The sequence below is a fragment of the Xiphias gladius genome, chromosome 18 (assembly GCF_016859285.1).
Source record: "Xiphias gladius isolate SHS-SW01 ecotype Sanya breed wild chromosome 18, ASM1685928v1, whole genome shotgun sequence".
In the NCBI taxonomy this organism is placed as follows: Eukaryota; Metazoa; Chordata; class Actinopteri; order Istiophoriformes; family Xiphiidae; genus Xiphias; species Xiphias gladius.
The window spans coordinates 740,016-764,712 of NC_053417.1; the positions used below are offsets into that span (position 1 = coordinate 740,016).

A 24,697-nucleotide genomic window follows, 5' to 3' on the forward strand; every position below is an offset into this window, starting at 1 on the left:
CAAAACAAAAAAAAAAAACAGAAAACCCAAATCCAACCTGACCAGACAAATTGTGCAACTGGCATGTTAAGTTAAGAAACAATAGCCAGAATTTATATATATATATAAAAAAATAAATATTGTAATAAAATAACAAAAACTTATTTCAATGTATTTTACTAACCAAAGTGACGTTTTAACATACCTCAGACACAAAACCCTTTTATCCACAAGGTATGGGGATTTTAAAAGATTATGCAATTAAAATTTAGAGTCATTATGTATTTAAAAGGTTGGGGGAAAATTGCCAGACATCCCCAACTGAAAATCAACTGGAGCAAATAATGTGGCTTAATGTGGATTAATCGGTTAAACCTCAGTTACAATTAAGTAAAATTAAAAGCAAAGGATAAAATGGTAAATGGACTGCACTTATATAGCGCTTTTTCTAGTCTTATCAACCAATCAAAGTGCTTTACACTACTGCCACATTCACCCATTCACACACACATTCGTACAGCGCTTTTCTATACAAACAGCGCTTTTCATTCACACACCAATTATACATCGGAGGCAATTTGGGGTTCAGTATTTTGCCCAAGGACACTTTGTCATGCAGACTGGAGGAGCCCGGGATCGGGCTCCAGGTAACTCAGCTCTGTGGTGACTGGTAACTCCAGGTTTTCCAAGTGTTTCCCTGTTCTCTCCCTGTCTCCCTTGTGTCTCCACCTCCCCTGTCTGTGTGTGTGTGTGTGTGTATGTGTGTGTGTGTGTGTGTGTGTGTGTGTGTGTGTGTGTGTGTGTGTGTGTGTGTGTGTGTGTGTGTGTGTGTGTCCGCTCACTCCCCTCAGCTCCTCCCTCCCTGCCTTCACGGAAGAGCCCATGCCTTTGCTTGCCAACAGAGTGCCAATGTAGGAAGAAGGCAGGGCTGTGCATCTATTGTGGACAGGCCAGTCACTTTCTAGCTTCCTGTCCCCTTTAGGCAAAAGAAGAGGCTTATCGGTAACTTGAGTCATCCTGGTGAGCCATATATCCACCTCTTCCTCAACCCCTCACTCCCTCATTCAATTAAATGCCTCTCTTCTCTGAAACAGGGCATCCATTCCTCCACTTGCCTTGGTGGATTCAAGTGTGTATGACATCTTTGTTGATTCCACACTTGTTGCCCAGGCCAAGATCCCCACTGAAGCGCTTCCTACCTCTAAGAATGTCAATGTTCTGGATGGCAGCACCTGGCCAGCATAACCCGACACTCTATGTCAGTTAACCTCATCCTGTTAGCTAATCACTGGGAGACCATTCAGCTCCTAATTATTATTTTTTCTCATACTCCAGTAGTTTTGGGTCAGCCCTGGCTTAAACTCCATAACTCCCACATTGATTGGTCTGATGGCTCCTTAGTTAGTTGGAGTGATTTTTCCTACTCTCACTGCCTCTAGTCAGCCTTGACTCCCGGTGAGTTAACTGTTACCCCCATTCCTGAGCCTTCTGATCTCTCTTCAGTGCCCCTTGTATATCATGATTTAAGTGAGGTTTTTAGTAAACAGCTGGCCCTCCCATTGCCCCCACATAGACCGTATGACTGTGCTACTGATCTGCTCCCTGGTGTCTCTTTGCCTATTAGCCGTCCCTCAACCCTCTTCTTCTCCTGTTGGTGTCAGGTTTTTCTTTGTTGAAAAAGATCACTTGTGGCACCCCTGCATAGACTACCGTGGCCTAAATGGCATTACTATAAAAACAAGTATCCTCTCTCCCTCGTTGACTCCGCCTTCAAGCCCCTTCATAAAGCCACTGTCATTTCCAATGTAGACCTCCACAATGCCTACCATCTCATTCGAGAAGGCCATGAATGGAAAATGGCTTTCAACACCCCCCGTGGCTACTTTGAGTATTTAGTCATGCCCTTCGGCCTCACCAATGCCCAAGCAGTTCTCCAAGCCCTGGTCAATGACATTCTCCGTGACATGCTGAACTGCTTCATCATTGTATATCTGGACAACAGACTCATCTTCTCCCGGAACATGGAAGAACACATACAGCATGTCAGGTTCGTGCTACGTTGGCTTCTGGAGAATAAACTGTTTGTTAAGGCAGAAAAGTGTGACTTTCACCTGATCTCTGCAAGTTTCCTTGGCTTGATTATTGAGCAGTGGTAGATGAAGACAGATGCACCAAAGGTCCAGGCTGTGGCAGAGTGGCCAAAACCCCCCATGTTAAGACAGTTGCAGCGGTTCCTGGGATTCACCAATTTTTTGGAAGCATTTCATCAGAAAATACAGCCGAATGGCAGCCCCCATAACACAACTCACCTCCACAGCCTCCCCTCTTTGATGGACTGCAGAAGCAAATGTTGCTTTTTCCTCCCTCAAGCAGCTCTTCACTTTTGCTCCAGTTCTCACACACCCTGATCCCTCAAAGCAGGTTGTGGTTGTACGTGGGTGCCTCTGACTCCAGTGTTGGGGCTGCCCTCTCACAACATTCCCCCAAGGACCAGAAACTGCAACCCTGCACCTTCTTCTCTTGGTGCTTCTCCCCTTGAGGAGTTCAATTATGATGTGGGAAGCTCTTTGCTGTGGTTCTGGCTGTAGGGGGCCGAGCAACCATCTGTGGTTTGGACAGACCATAAAACCTCTCCTACCGCCACTCCGTCAAACAGCTTAACTCCCACCAGGCCTGGTAAGTGTTGTTCCTAGGAAGGTTTAATTTCACCTTCACCTACCGCCCTGGGTCCCGCAAAATAAATATCTTTTCCTGCCAGTCCTTCCCAGAGAAACCCACTTCTGAGACTATTCTCCCATCTTCCTGCGTGGTGGCAGCAGTGACAGTGGGAGATAGAGACTCTCGTCCAGGAGGTGCAGCAGTCCCAACCAGACCCAAGTAATGGCCCACATAACTGCCTATTTGTGCCTAACTCTGCTAGGTCCCAGGTTCTTCAGTGGGCTCATACATCCAAACTCACCTGTCACCTAGCTTCAACTGCACGCTCACCTTCATTAAACAGTGGTTCTAGTGGCCTTCCACTAGAGCAAGTCTTCCCATCAACCTCCGGCTGGTTCATTGCGCCCTCTGCTCATTTCCAACTGTGGACTTCGTTACTGGCTTTCCCCCCATCTGAAGGTAACATCACTATGTCTTTGAAGATTCTCAGTCATCCAGGTCATGGTATTCTGGACTTGCTTGAAGTTCTTGAAAACGTTTCACCTCTCATCCAAAAGGCTTCTTCAGTTCTAACTGACTAGTGGGGAGTTCCAGGTGGAACTAATTAGTTAGAACTGAAGAAGCTTTCAGATGAGAGGCAAAACGTCTTCAAGAACTACAAGCAAGTCCAGTTGCCTTTGCCTAGCACTTACGTAACACCACTATCCTGACCATAGTGGACCATTTTTCTAAAGCTATCCCTCTCCCTAAGTTACCATGTGGAACTGAGGCTGCGGACCTCCTGGTGCTCCATGTCTTCTGACTCCACGGCATTCCCTGGTTTTAAGCTTAGTTACAAATCCATTCGAGTGCTACTGTGCTGTATTTACTAAGATCTGGTTAAATGAGAAAATTTGATTTTGGGTGCCTTTTTTGGTAACCAAAGAACTTATTAAATGGAAAATCAATTGTATTCTAACAACACAATTTATTAAGAAAACAAAACAAATGACCAAAATAAATACACATGGAAGTAAGTTTGTGTCCACTTGATTGTACAAGGTTAAACCAACTCAAAAAAAAAAACAACCCAAATAGTGCCAAAGCAGTCCATAGTCCATTTCCCAACTGAAAAGTTCAACAGAAATGGAATTTATGTCCTCCCTTCAAAATTCAAAAATAGAATGCAGGGAAGATAATGCATTGCAAAAAAAAAAAGAAAAAGAAAAATAAGGATCCAAAAAGAAACAAATTCACCGAACGCAGAACTAGGGATTAGTATTTCAGCCTAGAGTTGATCTCTGATCCTCGCTTCAATTGTTATGGTCCTTCACGCACTGAACTCCTTAATCTTCCATATGGATGAGGCTTAACCATTAAAGAGGCTAAATGCTTTTTTTCATCTCTGTTGTAGACAGCCAAGATGTCTCTACCCCCAGAAGCATTTTCCCTCTCTTTGTTTCGATAGCCCCGAACTGTCCCCTTTGTTCTCCTGGCCACATCTCTATGCCTATGATCCTAGCTGCCACTGGTGACCTGGAACAGGAAACTACACTTGGCAATAAAGTAAAAGCATGGGTAACATGGATAGAGTGTAATCAAAGGTTTAACCTTGCAAGGGTTTTTTTTTTAATATCAAACCATTTAATTTACATATTTATATATTACTCCTCTCCTCACACTAGTGGCTGTATCACAGTGTCGGACCAGGGTACACAGTTCTCCTCCCTCCCTAGTGTGGAAGGCTTTATGCCAGGTTTTGGGTGCCAGCCTTTCCTTCAGTTATCATCCTCAGACTAACAGGTAGACAGAGAGGGCCCTGTCACATCTCTGGCTGTGACTCCAGGTTTTCCAAGTGTTTCCCTGTTCTCTCCCTGTTGTCTTCCTCATGTCTCCACCTCCCATGTCTGTCAGTGTGTGTATCTCGGGCATGGCTTTCCCTCACCTGGCTCCTGGTCACTCTCTCGGCCGCTCAGTATTGTGTATACTAGAGTTTTACTTTGTGTTTTTCCTCGTGCTGTCAATTAACAGTTTTTTCCTGAGCCTAGGATCTCCAGTTTCCAATTCTCCGCCGACTCCCTTCATCAGCCCACGCCACCCCAGCCAACAAGCCAGTCCTGGCACTCTCTAGCCTGCAACCATCAGTCTCAGCCGGCCTCAGATATCACCTCCCTCATCCGCCTGCCTTTCCCCTGCCTTCGCCTTCCTCCATCGCGTCCATCTTTATGACTCCATTTTTCCAAATAAAACCTCCATCTTCATCCACCTGATTGGGTCTGTGAATACTTTTGGGTCCAAAACAAACTATAGCCTTAACAAATGGGCTTTTTATTCCAAAGGGGAAACATCTTCAAACAATATTAGGCAACTTACTAGATGATATCTCTCCTGCTCTGAAGCCATATCAGAAAACGGTGTTTTCTTTTTCTTCAGGTTTGTACTCTACTGTCATCAACAGGAGCCATGAGACTAGAGTGCAGCTGTTGGATTTATAGTAACAGTAATATTCTTGTATGTTCATATACTTTATTACTAAAAACTTTCCAAAGCCGATAAACTGTTTTCATTTTTTTTTTTATGTTTTCTTAGCAGGTAGCCCATGGTTCCCATTAGTTTCATCATGACCACATTAACAGGTTGGAGGGCCCTTGGGCAAAAATTTGCTGCCATGGCCTCAGTCCCTACAACAACAGCAAATGGTTGAGGTCAGGGAAAGATCGTCGTTATGACGATTAATAATAACCTTATTTATAGAGCACTTTTCAAAATCCAAGTTAAAAAGTGCTTCACAACGCAACAGAAAAAAAAACAAGTCATAAAATCATCAGATTTGAAAAGAGAATAGATAGAAACAATTTGGTGTATAAAAACAATTCAGTGAAGACAAATTTAAAAAAAAACAATTCAGTATAGAAAATAGAAATAGAAAAAAACAATACACAATTCAAAAGCTCAAGTAAAAACAGGAATCGCTCTCCAATAAAAGTATGTCTTAATATGGTACTTAAAAGAAATGACTGATTCAGCCTTGGACAGCCCAAGCCAGAGCCTCTGGGCCCTGATTTTGCAAACCCTCTGTCCCCTTTAGTTGTCAGCTGGGTTTCAGGAACAGATAAAAGACCTCTGCCTGAGGATCTCAAAGTATGTACTGGCCATCAAGAGCTTTAAAAGTAATAAGTAAGAACTTAAAATCAATTGTAAAACATACTGGGAGCCAGTGCAAAGAGGCTAAAAAAAAGAGTGATATGATCACGTCTTTTGGTTCTGGTTAAAAGCCTGGGAGCTGGGTTCTGTAAAGTTTGGAGTCGAGCAATAGATTTCTGGTTCAGGCAAGTAAAAACACTGTTGCAATAACCTAGACATGATGAGATGAAGGCATGTAGGATGTTCTCTGTGTCTTTAAAAGATAAAAGCTAAACTAGATCGTACTTTGATATATTTCTAAGATAATAAAAACATGATTGCACAAGCTTTGTGGTGTGCTGCACAAAACATAAATTAACATCAAACCAGACGTGAAGATTTCTTGCAAAAGGCTTGAAATGTTCTGCTAGGGAACCAGCAAATGGCAGAATTTGCTTTGCCATGTGTTGAAATTCAGTAATAATGATCTCTGTTTTGTTCAAGTTTAGCTGAAGAAAAATTTTAGACATTCAGTTTTTAACATCACAAAGGCAGGCATTAATGGAGCACAGCATTCCAGGGTCTGTGGGTCTAATGGGCAGGTACATCTGTGTATCATCAGCATAGCAGTGGAAAGAGACACCCTGTTTCTGAATCATGAATCCAAGGGGAAGCATGAATAAAGCAAATAAAACTAATGGTTAAACAACTAAAACATTTGGTTAATGTTATGTTAGGGTTATAGATATGGATTATGATTTGGTTTAGCAACAGGGAGGGTTAATTGCAAGTCTGTGACAGGACATTATCCTCCTTCATTAGAGTCAGAAGTGCTACACACTCATCAACTATCCCGGCTTCCACCCAATCTGTCCTTTTGCTTCATAAAGGCCAAACTACTTCCTGCATTGGCACTGAACATTGTCCCTGGACGCAAATCATGACATCCAAAGTCATTCTCACACCTGACTAAACACAACTTTATTTAGGAATGTGACCCCTAAGGGCACAACCTAAAATTAAATATGTATTAAGATTTTGTTAGACGCATCTGGAGGTCTGGGCCTCAGAGCTCTTGTCCATTTAGTGTGGTTAGTTATCCAGCCTTGCATTAAACTGTTATATGAAGATCTACTTGCAGAGACTTAAAGCTTGCTTCAGTTTCAGTTACATAATCCATCACAGTGTGGATCATGTCTCCTTTCACACTTATGTCACACTTATGATTTGTAGTAATAAAGTTTTGAAAAGTCTCCTCTGCATTGACACAGAATACCAATAAAAACAGACATGGTGTTCACTGTGATGGATTACCCATCTCAAGCAAGTTTCAAGTCTCTGCAAATTGATTTTCATCCTGAACGGAAACCAATGGCAGCCTGGGAGTTTGGATAAACAAATTAAAAAATTACAAGATGCTTTGGAAGAAATGACAACAAATTTCAACTCCTTAGAATAGAACTTCATTCATGTATGACGATTCTTGTCATTTGACTGAAGTTTCAGGTGATAAAACTCAGCAAACTCCATTTGCTGATAAAGACCATCAGATTGGCTTGAAAGCCGTGAAAAATGTAGTAGGTGGACCTTAAGGTAAATTTAACATCTTTTTTCTTTCGTTTTTATCAAACTACTTTTTCACGGTTCAAAAATCATTCATATGATTTGTATGGTTGTACTGGTATAGATCATTTAAACACACACACACGCACACACACACACACACACATACACACACACACACACACACACACACACACACACACACACACACACACACACACACACACACACACACACACACACTATATAATAAATGAAATACAGTATAAGTAATTAATTGCTCTCAGTTAAGAGTGATAAAGTTAATGATATTACCTCCATCTTAGCATGACATTTCTGTCTAAAAATCCTATGTTTCCTAAAACAAGAGAAAAAAAAATCTACGAGAGCAGTATAAAAATTTCTGCCCATTTCAAATAGAAAGCAATTTCTTTTTTAGTAAGAATGAATGTCTGTATCTTGAATCAAGAAAGAATAAGACAGGTTAAAACATTAGAACTGATAAAAATCAACAGTGTTCTTTTAAACAGTGGTTGCAAAATTATTAGAGCACTGGTATGCAGCCCTTCCTGTTATATATTATAACCAGTGGTATGATGGAAAAAAAAAATCCTGAAAAGATCAGTGATAATCATTAGGCACACATCATCAATATCAAACAAGCAAACAAACAAAACTTAAACAAAAACCAAATAAGACAGCTTTCTACTGCCTATAAAAGCACTCTCCTGGAGAAGATGCTTGTCATGTCCACTTACCGGCTGTTAGACTAAGAGTGTTTGAAGAGAGGAGAAGGCAGCAGAGGGCGAGAGGACCTGTCATCCTGCTGGATTCTGCTGCTCAGACCGAAGGGTGCTCCGTGTGTCATCAGAGCACAGGACAACTGCAGTGTTTCATCTATCATCCTTCACACTGAGTCTGCCTCACTCTGCCGCTCTGGTTTATAGCCAGAGGATTGCCATGGCTCTCTCTCTCTCTCACTCTCTCTCTTTCTCTCTCTACGGTGCACGCCCAAATAGCGTGCCCGTGATGCAAAACTTCGAACTTAAAACCATCATTGTATCTGCAATATATCTCAAAAGTCCTGTTTTTACATTAAGGGGTCGGTTGCCAGGTGTGGGTCCCCTTCGATAGCTGTGAGATCCATGTAAACTGAATAAATAATACACAGAAAAAACAGGACCAGTGGACTCTGGGACTCCAAAAATCAAAGCAATGATTCTCTGTGTATTGTTACACCAGCAGGTCTTTAAAAACCTTAAATACCACAGGTGGAAAGTGAGTTAGAATATTTTACTCCAAAGTATTGATACTTTAAAGACATTTTACTCGACTACTAGTAAAATAACTTGTGTAAAAATGTCATTAGAAAAAATCAAAATTAGGTCATCAGAATGTACTCTGAGTAAACCCTTGTTGCCTTACATTTTTCATTTTTAACATTGGGAAGCAGGAGTGTTATAAATATAACCGAACTATTAAATTAAAGAACACCCTTAGGCTACATAATAAATAGTACTAACATCTCAGTTTACACACTGATGGAAAAACATTATGCCACTTAACAACACTAATCTTACAGATGTGACTTGAAATGTAAAATGCTTAAGTAAAAGTAAAATTACAGATTTTTTTAAAATACTACTAATACTACTATTAAAATACTATTTTTTAAAATACTAGTACAGGTAAGTACAGGAAACCCCTGCAGCCAACGTCAACTGGAAATAGCCAGGAATGCTACCCTTTGTCTCTGCATTGTTGGACCAAGTCCTGTTACTTGGTGGCCTTCTTCTCTGAGGCGTCTTCACATCCACCTTCCCATGGGGACCATCTGTTCAATCAGGATGATTCTCTTCGCATCCTCGGACCATGTGACTATGTCAGGCCTCAGGGATGTTAGGATAACCTGGGGAAAGTGTTGTTTCCCTCTCAGGTCCACCCTCATCTCCCACGATTGTGCCAGCTGCAGGAGGCTCTTCCTGGTCTTCTTGGAGGAGGAAGGCTTTTCCCCCTCCCTGATGAACTGTATGGATGGGGCAGAGATGTCATCGGATTATCAAAAATGACAAATTACAAGTTATGAATTATTGATAAAATATCACTGAAGGAGACATTTTTAAAAGCAATAGCAAGCAAATGAAGGGTCGCAATATAATCAGAATACCAGTGCAACCAATGCTTCATTCATGTATAATGTAGGATTGGGGATTTGGGTACATTGCGACGCAAAAAATGTTATTGTAGCACCCTTCAAATGCCATTTTTTGCATATGATCTTCAGCATATTGTTTCAAATGTCACTTTTCACAACTTTGAGCAAATGTGAATTGAGCACTGCCAGATTATCGTGCAGTAAATGGCTGCAGGAGCACAGTGTTAAATACAGTGTGTATTATCTGCTTGTCTAATTATCCATCTTATTAAGAGCTCTATGATAGATGTACCATGTAATTATTATCTCTGATTCACAAATCAAATAAAACCAATTTTAATAAACCAGGATTCACTGAGAATGAGCCAACTTTCAGTCGTTGAGGAGATTCTTATCATGTCAGATCAGTCAGTAAATGAATGATGAGATTGATGTGAAAGTTTATCAAGGGGTTCACTAGTGAGAAACAGGGTCCAGGGTTGCTGACGCCAGATGGTCATTAATTTAAGCTTTAATGGAAAAATAGGTACTAAATAACAGCTAATACTTATACTGATACAGCCTGTGATAGAACAGAACAGTCTTTTTTCTATATATATCATTACTTTCCAACTCACTGCTATTAAGAGCTCCCTTCTTAACAGTGTATGTTTTTATTTACAGTAGAACCAGTTCCAGGACTCTTGTATTGAACATGCTCACTCACTAACATGGCTAATAGGGACACTTCAGGGAATTGAATGTTATCATTTACACCTGTGCTTTTCCTGCCTTGAGAAATCAAAAAGGAGGTATTACACTGAGTTAACAGTAGGTACAGTGAAAATGTGATTGAAGTGTAGACTTTCAGCTTTAAAAAGTAATTGGACAAACCAGAATAATTATAAATATGAGGATTGTTTTTAATACTTGGATTAAAATCCTTTGCAGTCGATGACTGCCTGAAGTCTGGAACCCATGGACATCACCAAATGCTGAGTTTCCTCCTTTGAGATGCTTTGCCAGGCCTTTAGTGCAGACGCCTTCAGTTGCTGCTTGTTTGGGGGTCATCCTGCCCTCAGTTTTGTCTTCAGGAAGTGAAAAGCATGCTCAATTGGGTTGAGTTCAGGTGACTGAGTTGGCCTTTGAAGAACATTCCATTTCTCTGCCTAGAAGAGCTCTTGGGTTGCTTTCGCAGTATGTTTTGGATTATTATCTATAGGTACTGCGAAGCACTGTCCTATCAGTTTTGGAGCATTTGGCTAAATCTGAGCAGATAGTATAGCCCTATACACTTCATAATTCATTCTGCTAATTCTATCAGAAGTCATATCATCAATAAACACCAGTGACCCAGTTCCATTGGAAGTCATACATGCCCATGCCATAACACTGCCTCCACCATGTTTAACACCCATGCTTTGGGTGCCTAATGATGGCCTCCTTCTTTTGCATCAGCACCTCTTTGGACCACATATTCAGAATTCCCATGAACGGCTACCAAATGCAAATTCAACACTTGGAATCAACTCAAGACCTTTTATCTGCTTAATCTGACATGAAATAATGAGAGAACAGGCCATACCTGAACATGAAACTGATTGTCAGTGAATTGTCCAATTACTTTTGAGTCTCTGAAAGTGAGGAACTATGTATAAAAATGTCTTTAATTCCTAAACGGTTAATGTGATATTTTTGTTAAACCCTTTGAATTAAAGCTGAAAGTCTACACTTCAATAACATCTTGATGGCTTTGTTTCAGATCCATTGTGGGGTTGTACTGAGGCAAAATTATGCAAATTGTGTCACTGTTCAAATACTTACGTACCTAACTGTATGTAGTCATCAATACATATTTAAGATGCTTATGCCGTGTTCTCATTTTCATATGAGTCAGCTGGAGACATTAAAGTCCCAGTGAAACAGCAGTCAAAGTGTCTTTAGACTCAGTATTGTGATGTGTTTCTGAGTGAAATGGATTAGGGGGTGGGTGGTTTACGAGAGAGATTGGAATCCAGTCCTTACAGAAATGGAGTCTGAGAGGACTGCTGGTCTCCCCACACACCTCCCTTACCCATTGGAAAAAGTTGGAACTTGAGTTTTCAACCAATTTTTTCTTATTGGTAGAGTCAGAAGAAAGGTCAGAAGTTTACCAAAATCACCATAAATGTCCAAAGCAAATATCATAATCATATCCGTAGTGCTGAGATTCTGTATCTCAGATATTACGTGAGACCATCGCTAGAGGGACAAAAATACTGTACATCCATATTCTTTTTATTTTTCCAAACAATGCTGCCTGCAAAACTACAGATTGATGTTTCACAGTGACCTTACTTGTTTTACTGGATCTGACAGATGGCTAAACTCTTCTGAGCTTCTAAAAATAACTCTCGGCATATCTCTCAGAGACCATCAAGAAATTAATGTGTGTCTTTGTTCTGATATGGGAAGCCCAGCCTGCACAACAGTTTGGGTGTCTTTGGTACAATCACCGTGTCACGGGGCTATTGTACACTCTTGCTTACTGTAATATTTAGTAATTTGTAACATATATAACAGTATATTTCATGCATATTTGCATATTTAAGGAGTGACTGCAGCAATAACTGGATTTTGGGAGAATTGAAAATTGTAACTTAAAGAACTCAAAGTACCATATTATTCCAACAGAACACTCCCCTCTCGAAATGTATGCTTACTTGTGGGTTCCTAGAGTTTCCAAGAGCAGAATGGGAGACAGAGTCTTCAGTTATCAGGTTCCTCTCCTGTGGAACCAACTCCCAGGTTGGGTTTGGGAGACAGACACCCTCTCTACATTTAAGATTAAGCTTAAAGCTTTCCTCTTTGATAAAGGTTATGGTTAGGGCTAGTTCAGGTGAGCTCTGAACCACCCCTTAGTTATATTGCTATAGGCTGAGGCTGCTTGGGAAACTCCCCTGATGTACTGAGCACATCTTCTCTCTTTCTCCCTCTCTCTCAATGCATTTATATCACACTATTAATGTCATTAACTTTGAATCTTCTCTCTCTCTTAGTTTGTGCTTTTCCTCTCTGTCCTCATTCTGCAGGTACCTCTGACTTCGAAGCTGCAGAATCCGTTTAATTCATAGCAATGTACACTGTGAATTATTTTTAGATTATTGCTATTATTATTATTATTATTATTTATATATTTAATTTTTTTTCATGAATTAAAGAATCAAAACTCAGTTTAACTTTAGCTGTTGCTCAGCCACCATATGTACTATACAATTCCTGAACACTCAGTATGTACTACTGACCGATCATACATAAGTAAGCTCATAATGTTGACATTTTACAGTTTGTGAATCTACTTAAACCCTGTGTTTGAAAATAACAAATGAACTGACTTTGGAGACATCTACTTGTTGTATCAAAAAATACACTGTGGTAGAAAGCAGTGCCTGCTGCTATCCTGAACACTGTGCATGTTTTAACAGTCAGAGTTAATGTTCAACACTAGCCCCTTGAAGGCACGTTGCAACATAAATAATCAATCAAACAAATATATTTCCCATTCTTACAGATGGAGGTTGCAAACAATTCATATGATTAATGTTAGCAACAGCTGGAAGGTTCTGCAATCTAGTACTGTATTTTCTTATTTGTATCTTATTGTTGTAAAGACAACTGTGTTTTCAATGCCTTGTTTTCAATACTCCACTATGGAGTGTATACTCCACTAATGTCACATGCAAAAAAACACGTCATGAGTGATGCACTCAGCTCCATAAAATGAAAACTACCAGAAAAACTACCGGTCTTTCAACATGTTTTATTTTATCTTATTTAAAAGTGCCAGTGTAAATGTACCAGTAAATACTGAGACCAACTGCATACATCATGGATACATCATGAAGATGAAGGATTCACCTGAATCTGGCCATTTTTTCAACAGTAGTATTACAACTCCTGTAATTTCATAACCTATCCAGTAGGGCTGTAGCCATATGACTGGTCAATTGTTTGGTCGATATGCTCTCATCCGCCCAAATTCTCGCTGGTCAGACAATCGCCTAGGTTACTTTCACAAGGAGTAACGTGCTACATCAGTAGCCCTCAAGGATTAACCCATTATTTTCAGCAAAGGTGGGAGGGACAGACTACCTTTGCAAACAAGGGCGTATTTTGAAAAATCCCCCGTTTTCACAACTTTCAACTTGCCCAACCTAATGGAGACTGCTACGTCTTTAACCTTTACTGAATGTTTACTGAATGTTTACTCGGAATTGGCTCCAAACTGATTGACACCATGTCAGACAAGCTGTCGATGTGGAAGCATTTTGTTAAATTTTGTTAAATTACCAAAAACTGGAGTGTAAACTTTGCAAACAGCAGTTTTCATATCACAGCAGTTTTTATGTTTATAATTCATCTAGGCTCTTAAAGCTACCAGGTAGAGTGCACTCAGTGCACTGTGGCCGATTTAGTTAATATAGACTTAACATGCAGATTTTTTTTTTCCCAGCAACAAATCAATTGATTGAAGAGTAGTTAAAATTTCAGTCCTACAAGATTTTCTTTGGTTGACCACAGCCCTACTATCCAGCAGAAGCACTGAATGCACAATTGTGAAATCAAAGCAAAAATGTAAAAGTAATTTTCATGGTGTTTTTTTACTGTATCCAAAACACTCTTTTGCATGATATTTTGCACAAAAATACAGTGTAGAAAATGTACCACGTACATACAAAATGTAGCAATTGTACAATTTGAAAACAAATTAAAATAACTTCATTGGTGTTGTGTAAAGAGTATCAAACACATGCTGGCAGATACATCAAGACACTGAGAAAAAATTCACAAATGCTCAGTTTTAAAATGTAAATATTACATCACTTGATGACAACATAAATACATTTCACTTACAAACAAAATAAAATACAAACTTATTTGTGTACACACAGTATTCAACATGTAGAAATTCTGAGTGAATGGATTTATCTCCCTTCTCACCTGTGATGCCTGTGAGGATGTTCAACAAATTTGTGGACAATGGACATTTTGAGAGTAAAGTATAATATTCTGAGAAACTTCTGAGAAGTCATAATGTTATAAGGACGAAGGCATGATTTCAGAAGTCATTTCAGAGATATTACAAAATTTTTAAAATAAAGTTGTGATTTTATGTCTAATATTGCAACTTTATACTCGATTTTAGTAAAACTTCAACTTCCTCTTGTAATATTACAACTTTTCATGAAATAAAAACTAACATTACAACATTTTCCTTAAAATATTTTTACCTTATTTTCCCAATTTTATGCCTCACAATGTTCCTAAACTGGTTTTAACTACAGGGACACACAGCAGCAGTAGTAGCAAATATTGCTCTGCATCAGAAATGAAAGCCTTTCAATCATCACTGTAAGTACCAATAGTGCTTTGCATTACAAAAAAAGTAAGCACATGATTATGACAAGAGCTGCCACGGTGTCTCTCTTATTGTAAATTAGGTACATTTACATGCACATCAATATTGTAATGGCTGTTAATCCCTTTAATAGATTTAGCTTAGCATAAAGACTGAAAAGCAAGGGTAAAAAGCTAGCCTGGCTCTGTCCAAAGTTCAAAAATTCTCCTACTTACCCCTTTAATGTTTACACAAACAAAAATGTAAAAAGTACAATATGTGGTTTTAGGGGAAATTATGTGTTGAACGTATACCAGGCTGTTGTTGGTCAAGAAATAGTTCTAGCATGTGACTGACTCCAGCTCCATACTTAATGTACTTAATGATGAGAATGATAATGATCTTCTAATCTCACACTCACAAAAAGGAAAATGATCATATTTCCCTAAATGTTGCAGTATTCTTTTAAATGCCTATGCTATTTGGACAGGGCTGACACAAACTACGAGTCCAGGCTGAGAAAATCCCAAACATTTCTGGGGCAAAACGCGTCAAATCTGTTCCCTAAAACAGGTACAAAGCCTTAGTAGATCTAGCTCTGAGAGTTGGCAGCAATGCAAAACTAGGCCCACTGTAAAAAGTTGATACAGTTAATGTCTTGGTGTATGATCACATCTGGAAAACGAGCTGAAGAATGTTGGTCTCCCTGATGTCCCACATTCCTGGAGGCAACTGCTGACTTAAACTAGTGGTATTCTTCACAAGTAATGTTACCGCTAGAGTTAGCTTGCTAGCACAACTTACTTATGGTGTTCACCTGCCATAACCAAACCACTGAAATGGAAAGTGGAAAACCAGAAAAAACATTTAGCTGTCATCAGTGATGTGTCCTTGGCTCCTTTGACTTTAGACAAGATGTTGAGTCTAGTTGAAATGTTTAGAAGTTAACTGGGATTGGAGTCCACATATGTGTCTCGAACCACAGTTACTCAGTCAGGTGACATGCTTGTCTGTCACGGGCTGAGAGTTAAAGGGAGCTGCCACACCAGCAGTGTGTTTTCAGTGGAGTCTGAGCATGTGTCTGCAGAGGCTGTCTGTCCTATCCTGCGGTATCCTCTGCCACCAGAGAAGATGGCTGCTGAGGTGACTTTACTGCGCCTGGCCTCCCCCTCCTTCCCCGACTCCACGGGCCGCCCCCTCACCCACACATCAGGGTCCTCACTCACTTCATAGATTGAGCCATCCTCCGGTCTGTGCTCCAGTGAGTCTGGGGGGGCTCTCGGGTTCCCCTGTTCAGGCTGGGCTGTCAGCAGCTTACCAGGCAGCTGGAATGTGGAGTGGAGGCGGTACTGCAGCAAAACACGCTTGGGCTTCTGCTCCCTTGGTAGAGGAGCTTCGGATTCCTGTGGGTAGCTGCTCTGCTGCAACCTCTGCCGTCCTTCATCTCCTCCCACATCACCTATACCTTCTCTTCCTCCCCCTCCTTCTCCATTAACACCCTCCTCGCTGCTGTTGAGGATGGAGTCCCGTCTGAGCAAGTCAGAGGCCAGTGTGCCGGAGGCAAACACCAGGAAGTCCACCGGACCACAGTGAGCATTCAGAGACGTCCTGCCTTTACCTGTGGTAAAGCAGTTCTAGATGAATCCATGTTGTCTCACATGACAACTCATGAGAAGACGTACAGGATGTGAGTCATTATGCCAGGATCAACAGGGTGCATTTACAGGATACAGTTGCCATGCCACTTTGTACAATTTTGGATAATTGGAAACTGCTAAATACTGTACATTTTTCTTATTTTCATGACAATATTGGATCCACTAGAAGGTCTTTGAAACTATTATTAGAGTTACAGTAGTGCTACAACAACCAGATCTAAAACAGTTCTACCCCTTTGGGGTCAGAACCCTTCTGTGTTTGTGCAGGTTCATTAGGGGTTCAAGCCTGAGGGGGCTTGGGACCATGCATGCATAGCAGTGTGGCAATGCTAGGCTCAACATCTGGATAACTGTTAGCCTTCAGTGATGGACGGTGTCATTGTCCATTGGCCCGCCCCTACTACTAAAAGGAAAATGTTAACATAGTACTACATGGCACTGCTCACTATGACAAGCAGAGGGAATACATGTCTAGTTATGGAAGCTGGCTTAATGTTATCCCGTAAAAGTAACTATAGGTCATTTTTGGGCCTCAAATACATAGTTTTCAATGTGTAAAAATGCTGTAAAATACTGGCAAAATAAATATAGTTCCTGTTTTGGTTCTTTCTCTTTTAACTGTCTGCTGTTGGACTTCGATTCCCCATTTTGTGGCGATTTAGTGACTGCTAGTTTCTTAGTCACAGACACAGGTGTATCACATTGTCATGATTTCATGCTGCTACATTCAAGGAATAAGGAGCACATGCTGTGTGTATGCGTATTTAAGTTTTAGTCACAGTGAAGTCAGGAAGAGAGTGGGTGAGCTACTGTACACAGTACTGACCTGTGATCTTGGGGATACCCTCCAGGGTGGGTATAGGAAAGGTGAGGATAATTCCCTTATTGGTCCCCACCCACAGCAGCCCCTGACAGATCAGCAAGCTGGAGACACAAACCTGACCTGAAACACAAAGATACATTCAGTTATCATTAACAGGATCACAATCACTGCTGTCACTACCATATCAATGTTTCATAGAAACCTGGATATTTCAATCACTGAGCAACTCAAACACTTTGGTGAAAATACAAACTCACCAGATGGTATTTAATCTTTCTAATGATTTATAAGGTGAAGAGAAAGACATTCAGCGTGTGCAAAGTAACACAAAAAACGTCCCTTCCACTTAAGTCAATACAAACCATGTAAAATCAAAGATGGTGCAGGTCATCATCTTCTTCTTCATTCACTGACTGAATAAACTGTTTTGGCTACCAGTGACTGAGTGCTCTGCTGCTGAGCTACACTGAAGTCAGCAAATATGGCTTAATTATCTTATTTGAGATGTCACTTGAGATATCAAATGGTTCACAATGATAACCTTATGTGTAGGCCTTCTTACTAATAAGGCTTTTACAATGAAGTGTCTGACTAAGCATAGCATTGAATTACTCTACAGTCGGTGACAATGACTGGACCAGAAATGCTTCAATAAAAGACTAAACTCAGCACTATATACTCTGTATATCCATCTGACTCTGGGTGTTAACATCTTGTCTGGGCTTGCCTGGTGTCAGATGGGCAGTACGGGTGGAGATGTTGACTTCCTGCAGTGGTTCCAAAGTCTCTGTGTGGAACAGGTGAATGGATGAGCCCTGGGCAAAGGCCATCCAAACACCCCCACCTGAACGAACCATGTGGCTAACAGTGTAGCGTGGATCAGAGTGGGCTTCAAAACTCTATGGTACAGAGAGAGGCAGGGAGACAGAGAGGGTCACGGTCTACAGGTAATCTGTCAGCAGTAAATCAAGGTTTAACATGACATAGGGTTCTGTGGAATCACGCTGTTGTCATATGGACCATTTTTAGCATAGAAGAATATTTTTTGCAAGCAAATGAATAAAATTTTGTAAAGTGAAAGAATAACTTATTTGAACAAACGGAAATCTGTTTTGTGCTCAATAAATTTGTTTGTTTGCTAATATCCAAGCGCATTAAAGGCATCTCTCACATAGAATATATCCTCATTTGCCCTCTCTCAACATTCCTGCCTTATGCACTCTCAAGTTTGCCCTCACTCACTCAGAGTTTTACCATGGATGCATTATGAAAACTAGATATCCGACTTTAAAACTACAAACCCAGCAAATAAGCAAAAATAAAATTCTTGCTTCCTGATTTGTTTTTGCATGGTGCAGTCCAGTGCACATGTGCATTAGTGTCTCTCTCTGGTTTCTTCATATTCATCAAATCAACAGCTTCTCCATTTAGGGTATTTCATATTTCCACAGTTTCAAAGCCAGTTAGAGGTCACATGCTCAAAGAAACACAAGTGCAGACACTCACACACACACACCACTGAGTCAACAAAATAATAATAAAAATAATAAATAATAATAATAATAAATAATAATAATATTCCAATTTTCCAGCCTTCCCCACAGAAACTGAGCTGCAGTCATCAGTGTGGAGATGGGGGGAGGGGAGTCACACTGCCTCTGGCAGCCTGTTAGCTCCAGAGACACACTTGTCTGTCAGTCAAGAGTCCCTGGGGAATCAGTGCAGCACACAAACCTCCCATGTACACTTGATGCCTGACAGTGGTCTATCAGAGTGCCAGCACTGTGAGGACTTACAACTGACAGCTTGTGCTTGCGAGAATATACATTCACTATGATAGAGCAGAAGGGAAGGTGTACAGCTCCAGAACAAGTGACTTTCATGGTGGTGACAAAGTAATAGGAAAAGGAAACTATGCACTGAACTGATCATTACAGGGACAAGGACATGAAATATTTGACTTGACAAAATGATCTGAATTTATTGACTTATCTTAAATTAGTTTTCAGCTTCTGTGAAAAACTAGGGCAGCAGTACTGCGCTGTAAGCCAGCAGGGATGAGTTTCTGGCATAGTCTTGCATGTTAATTTGATCCCACACCAACACAATGCATTATACAAGATTTCTTCACTACAGTGTCATTTGATTATATGTGGAACAAAGTTATGTTCTTCAAAGGTAACACCTAAAAGTGCCTACAAGAGTAAATCAGAGCTAATCCATAGTGCACCACAGCTCATTTTAGCAGGTAAATCGCTCCCCGGAGGGAAGAGACCGGAGGGTTGTGTCCAAAATCCGGATCAGGTTCTACACAAAAGAACTCCTTTTGACAGAGGAAACAACATTTGAAACTATGGTTCTTTGAGTTCTCTCCAGCCCAGGGCCACACAGAACTGTGACTCACGTGTCTCTTTGCTGTGTGCAGTCAACTCATTGCTGGACTGTCCTTCAAGAGATAGGTTCACAATTTTTCAAGTCTTAAACTAATAGGTGCTCATAAGATAAATGAAAGACGATTCACCACCTGTAAGAATTTCTCCTGTTCCTACGTTATCACTTATTAATGCACTTCCAAAGTAAGTGATGGAGGACAGGATCCAGTTCTCATTCTTTGCAAAAATATATTCTAAAGTTTAACTGAAGAGAATTTGAGGCTTCAGCAGCCTGAGTTAATCAGATCAGGTTTGTATTTAACAAAGTTACAGTCTTTTTTATTATCGATACTGATCAATATGGGACACCTTTAATCAAAGACTAACACTGTTTAATATGGAAATTGATTTTAAAATTCTTCAGTGTACAAAAACTCTTCCATATTTAATAGAAATGTCCACCTGTTGCTAATGAAATTGTATACCTGTGTGTGGAGGCTGGAACCTTGGATGACAATGACTTGGTTGGCACAGCTGGCCCATGCAGTGTCTTCAAGTGTCAGCAGACTGCAGACCAGGTCAGAGCCCAGAGACACCATCCTGCATGAGTCCATGTCCCACAGTCTCTCTGAGAGGTACAATGGTCCATGGTTTAACACCTATTCAGAATTCTTTGCTAGAGCAATTACTATTCCAGTGTAATATTGTAAATGTGGACTGTAGTCTTTTCACTCTGACATGCCATCACATCCGTGCAGTAGGTGTTTATAAGTGAGCATTCACCTCCAGTCCTTCTCTGGTACACAGCTACTTTGCCATCAGCCAGTCCAGCAAAGAGGAAAGATAGCGAATGTTTGAGACAGAGGACTGGACAGCTGTCAGGGTTCACCAAGGTCAGCAGACACTGAACAGCTGTATCCACACTGTTGTACACATGGATGCTGAGAAGACAAGTAGTCACATTACACTGAAAAATCTAATTGTACACATAAAATGAAAGGCAAGCTTAAAGGAATAGTTCAACACTTTGGGAAATTCACTTCTTTCTTTCTGGGAGCGAGATATTCAGATGAATCTCAAACTCATGTCTGTGTGTTAGAACAGAGCTGGAGTCAGGATTTGGTTAGCCTAGCTTACCATAAAGACTAGAAGCACAAGGAGACCGCTAGTCTGGTTGTGAACTAAATTCAAAAGTACAGCTATCAACACCTCTAATGTTCAGTAAATAACATTTTGTATCTGGTTTGTTTAATCTGTACACAACTGACTGACTGAACCAGATAAAAGGTAACAACTTCTGTGCCCTGAATAAGTTTCTGTCTACAGACTGAGGCACTGAACTGATAGAAATGACTGACCTGCCATCCTGCAAGCCAATACAGATGATATTTCCTATCTTGGCAGCAGTCTGAGCCTTCTCAGCCTCCTCCTCTGTGCTGGGACTCAGCTCCTTCACATACTCCAGACAGAGGATTGGGGCCCTCAGTGGGACGGTCTTCACCAGGCGAGGAGTGGCTCTGTTCAGGGAGAAGATCTCCACTTGTCCATGGTTGGAGATGCCTCCACCACCAGCAACCTGAATACCGTGGGAACAAAGATGGAACCAAGCTTATCTAAGGATACAGAAATGACTGTAAGACCGACAAAGTGAACAGAGAGAGTTCCCCAGATTAGCAGACAATAATCATGTAAAAAACACAAAAATACATATATACAGGCGAAAAGAAAAGAAAAGAAAAGATTTTGAAATCACCAAGAATTAAGTGAGGGAATACTGGCCATGTTTGGTTTTGTAAAAAAAAAAGGTGAACGTGGTTACCATGTGTGGTGTTATGAAAATGAATTTGAGAAATAAATTTGAAGAAGTTAATAAAAAGTACTCACCCAGAGGTAACCCTGTGGTAAGGACGTACTGGCAGTGCAGAAACCAAGCAGGCTGGACTGAGACGGACTGTGAAGAGCTGCCTCCAGCTACACAAACAGAAAGACACATATTTGTACTAACAGTGCAGAAGAACTCCATTTTTACACATGTAGAGTCAGAGGTATAAAATATGCTATGAGACCAGATGGATACTTTTTTCTTCCATCAACTTTCACTGTTATGATAAGAAAATGCAAAATCACTGCACAGAGTTTTATTGAACAGTTTTCAAGAAAATAGGACAATGAGATGGGGAGTATGTGCAACAGCTCAAGAAGGATTCAAATTCAGGATGTTCCGTGGACACCCCCACAGAGGCATTATAGAAGCATGTCTTTATAAAAGACACTAAATATACTATGTACGTAATTCATAACTAAATATATGCTGATTTTAATAAATATTTTAGTTAAATATATTTATTCTCAGTTGTTTTTTTTGTTTCTTTATTACAAGTATCTGTTTATTTATTTCCATATTTAGTTTAGCATTTATTTATATATACATGTATTCATGTATTGTATTTTTTATGTGCTACTCTAATGTGCTTTGCTATTGGTTGGTAGTCCATCAACAACAGGAGAGGTAGTATCCATCCACTATAAAACCCCAGTGCACCTGCTGCGCGGCTTCCTTTTTTAATCAGCCACCTTGAGTATAGATTACTGCACACAACAAAACTTTTGTCACCCTCTGGTGTCACTGAGACATCCTTTGAAAGCAAGTTCTGATTCTCGTCACATATTTTAGTCTGTTCACTCCCTCCAATTGCCTGGCGCTGGGCAGGGAGAGAGTGGTGGCTACTAGCCATGGTACCAGTACGACGAGGAAGATGACTGGCATAGCTGTGAGCAAGTTCCTGCTGCCTCTTCGACAGAATACTACACATGTCTACTAACTCAAACTGCAAGGCCGCTCTGGCTGTGATGCTAGCTAAAATTAACAGGCTAACTCTAGCTACAACATGACTTGTTAGCAATTGCTATCTGGCTTGCCTCTAGCTAGCTAGCAACACTACTTCCCTCAATGGTTCTCTTGACTGAGGTTATTATTATCAGCCCTGTGCGTGTGTGTGACAGATCAGTGCAAAATGTGGTCCTGAATACACATACTATAGTAGGAACTACCACAGAGGTGGTTTTGAGTATTTTGGCAGGTGTTCTTCTGTCTGACTGTGGCGTATTTGAAACTGCGATGGCATCACATATACTCGAACCATACCCATCTTCGAACTTGGCCTTCAATTTGATCTCAACTACACACCTGTAAAGTTTTGTGACTGTATCTTGCACAGTTGTGACACTATTTTCGCAGCTGGTAATAATGTAGTAATGACTACTTGATGGGCGTGGCAACTTCACTGCTGGTTTTGTTGCAATGGTGAGTCCTAGTATTGCCGGTGCTCTCAGTGATGTGCAGCATAATTCTCAATAAATATGGAAGCGGCTCAAGGCGAGTAATGTCCCCTCCAAGCCACTCTGCCTTTTTGTGTGCCCTACTATGCCAGGCGTACAGGAGCACAGAACTGGGCTACTGCACAGTAAATCAGTAATGATTCTGCTCAGGTTCACAGTCATGGGAGGTTTTATCACCAAAGTTTGGTGTCCATTTTAACGTACCAGAGAGGAAACGGCTTATAGGCAAGCTGTTTTTCTCCCTCTATTTCAACTTTCTGGCCTTTGCTGTTAGTTTACATGTACTGCTAACACACATTGTGGTGTCATCAAAATGATGTGTGCTCAACCACCCGGGAGGATATCTTCCACACAGGTCACTGTTTTTTCCCGCCTATAATGTTGATTTACAAAATTGGTAGAGTAAACCATTTCCTGGTAAAAATTAATCTTTTGGTGAGTGTTTAAAATTTTTCATAGGAGGGATATAAAAGAATCAAGCTATGCCAATCCTTCATTCTTTCAACTCATTCTTACCACCCCTTCATTGACAGCACAGAGAGTGTTGCCCTTGCGGCTCCTCCCTCTCTATCAATGCCCTAATTAACAGCATTCTGTGGTAGGGCCTGTCTGTCTTCCTCCATTGCGGGAGGATAACCTGGGACAACCTCAGATGTGACACTGGCATATCTCCACACTGCTTTGGCACAGGAAATGCTAGTTTGTTCTTGGGGTGTTCATCACTGCCACCTCCCTTTTTTTTGCCTATTCTCATGTTCTCATGTCAGGTTTTCCAAGTGTGTGGAAACTGTGCTTAACCCTCTCAGGAAAAACAGGGGTGAAAGTTCTGCCCAAAATAGATGATAACTCATTCTTACCCCATCACTTCATGAAGCTATGTAGGCTTAGCTTAATGGAGTGATTCGACATCATGTGCCTGGCCCTCGCTGCCATCACACTGAAAGTGCAATTCAGCCAAGCCAGTGTCTTCAATCTTGTTCTCTGCCTAGACTCATGTGCTATGTGCATGTTTTTCAGATGGATGCATTGCAGCTTTACTGCGCCTGCTTCAGCGAGTGAGATCATCATTCCTCTGATCAGAATAATGTCAAACACTCAGCCACTTAGGGCGGCCAAGCAGAAGGAATCTCAGCATTTGCTTTGTGTGGCTGGAATCTTACCTGAACCACACCAAAAATGCAGGCTCCACATTCTCATTCTAACCTCAAGTGATGTTCCTTCTGAAGTGCCCCTGGTTGTCTATGTAAGGGGATGATTCTTGGTTGGAGGGTTTTCCCCATAATGCCCTTTGTTCAGTATGCTTGCTTGACAGAAATGGGACTCTCTCTCTGCTGAGCGAAGGGGATGTGGCCAGTCATCTCATCTCAATCTTCTGAGCTGCTACAGTAGAGAAAGTTCTGCTTTTCCATCTCAATTACCAGCAAACTAATCATAGTGAGGTTGTACACCATCACTACGGTGGCCTACGTCGGGGCAGGTGGAACGCCAAATGGAGACTGACTGATTTTTCTTCATTCCTTTAAGACCTAATTCTTCTCAGATCTCCCAGCCTGAGAGCCGGCAGCATGTCCAGGGAGAAGGGCTTGGGTGCCAGCGGATCACCCCTCCTGGACAATCAATCTGATTATATTTTTGGTCTGCCTCAGTCTGATCATGTTTTTTTTTTTTTGCCTACAGCTGACCTGTTCACAA

General features: G+C 40.9%; 1 protein-coding gene across 5 annotated transcripts in view; it reads right to left on the reverse strand.

Moving 5' to 3' along the window:
• Window positions 1–13,263: 13,263 nt before the first annotated feature.
• Window positions 13,264–24,697, reverse strand: part of LOC120804375 (rho guanine nucleotide exchange factor 10-like protein) — a 57,718-nt gene continuing 46,284 nt past the window's right edge. For all 5 annotated transcript variants that reach the window (XM_040153810.1, XM_040153811.1, XM_040153809.1 and 2 more), the window contains 7 exons: window positions 21,551–21,637; window positions 21,025–21,242; window positions 20,450–20,607; window positions 20,152–20,294; window positions 18,022–18,193; window positions 17,298–17,414; window positions 13,264–16,431 (listed from right to left, as the gene is read on the reverse strand). In XM_040153810.1, coding sequence (XP_040009744.1) covers window positions 15,827–16,431; window positions 17,298–17,414; window positions 18,022–18,193; window positions 20,152–20,294; window positions 20,450–20,607; window positions 21,025–21,242; window positions 21,551–21,637 — 1,500 coding nt within the window. In that variant the 3' untranslated portion in view covers window positions 13,264–15,826. The remainder of the gene's footprint in view (window positions 16,432–17,297; window positions 17,415–18,021; window positions 18,194–20,151; window positions 20,295–20,449; window positions 20,608–21,024; window positions 21,243–21,550; window positions 21,638–24,697) is intronic.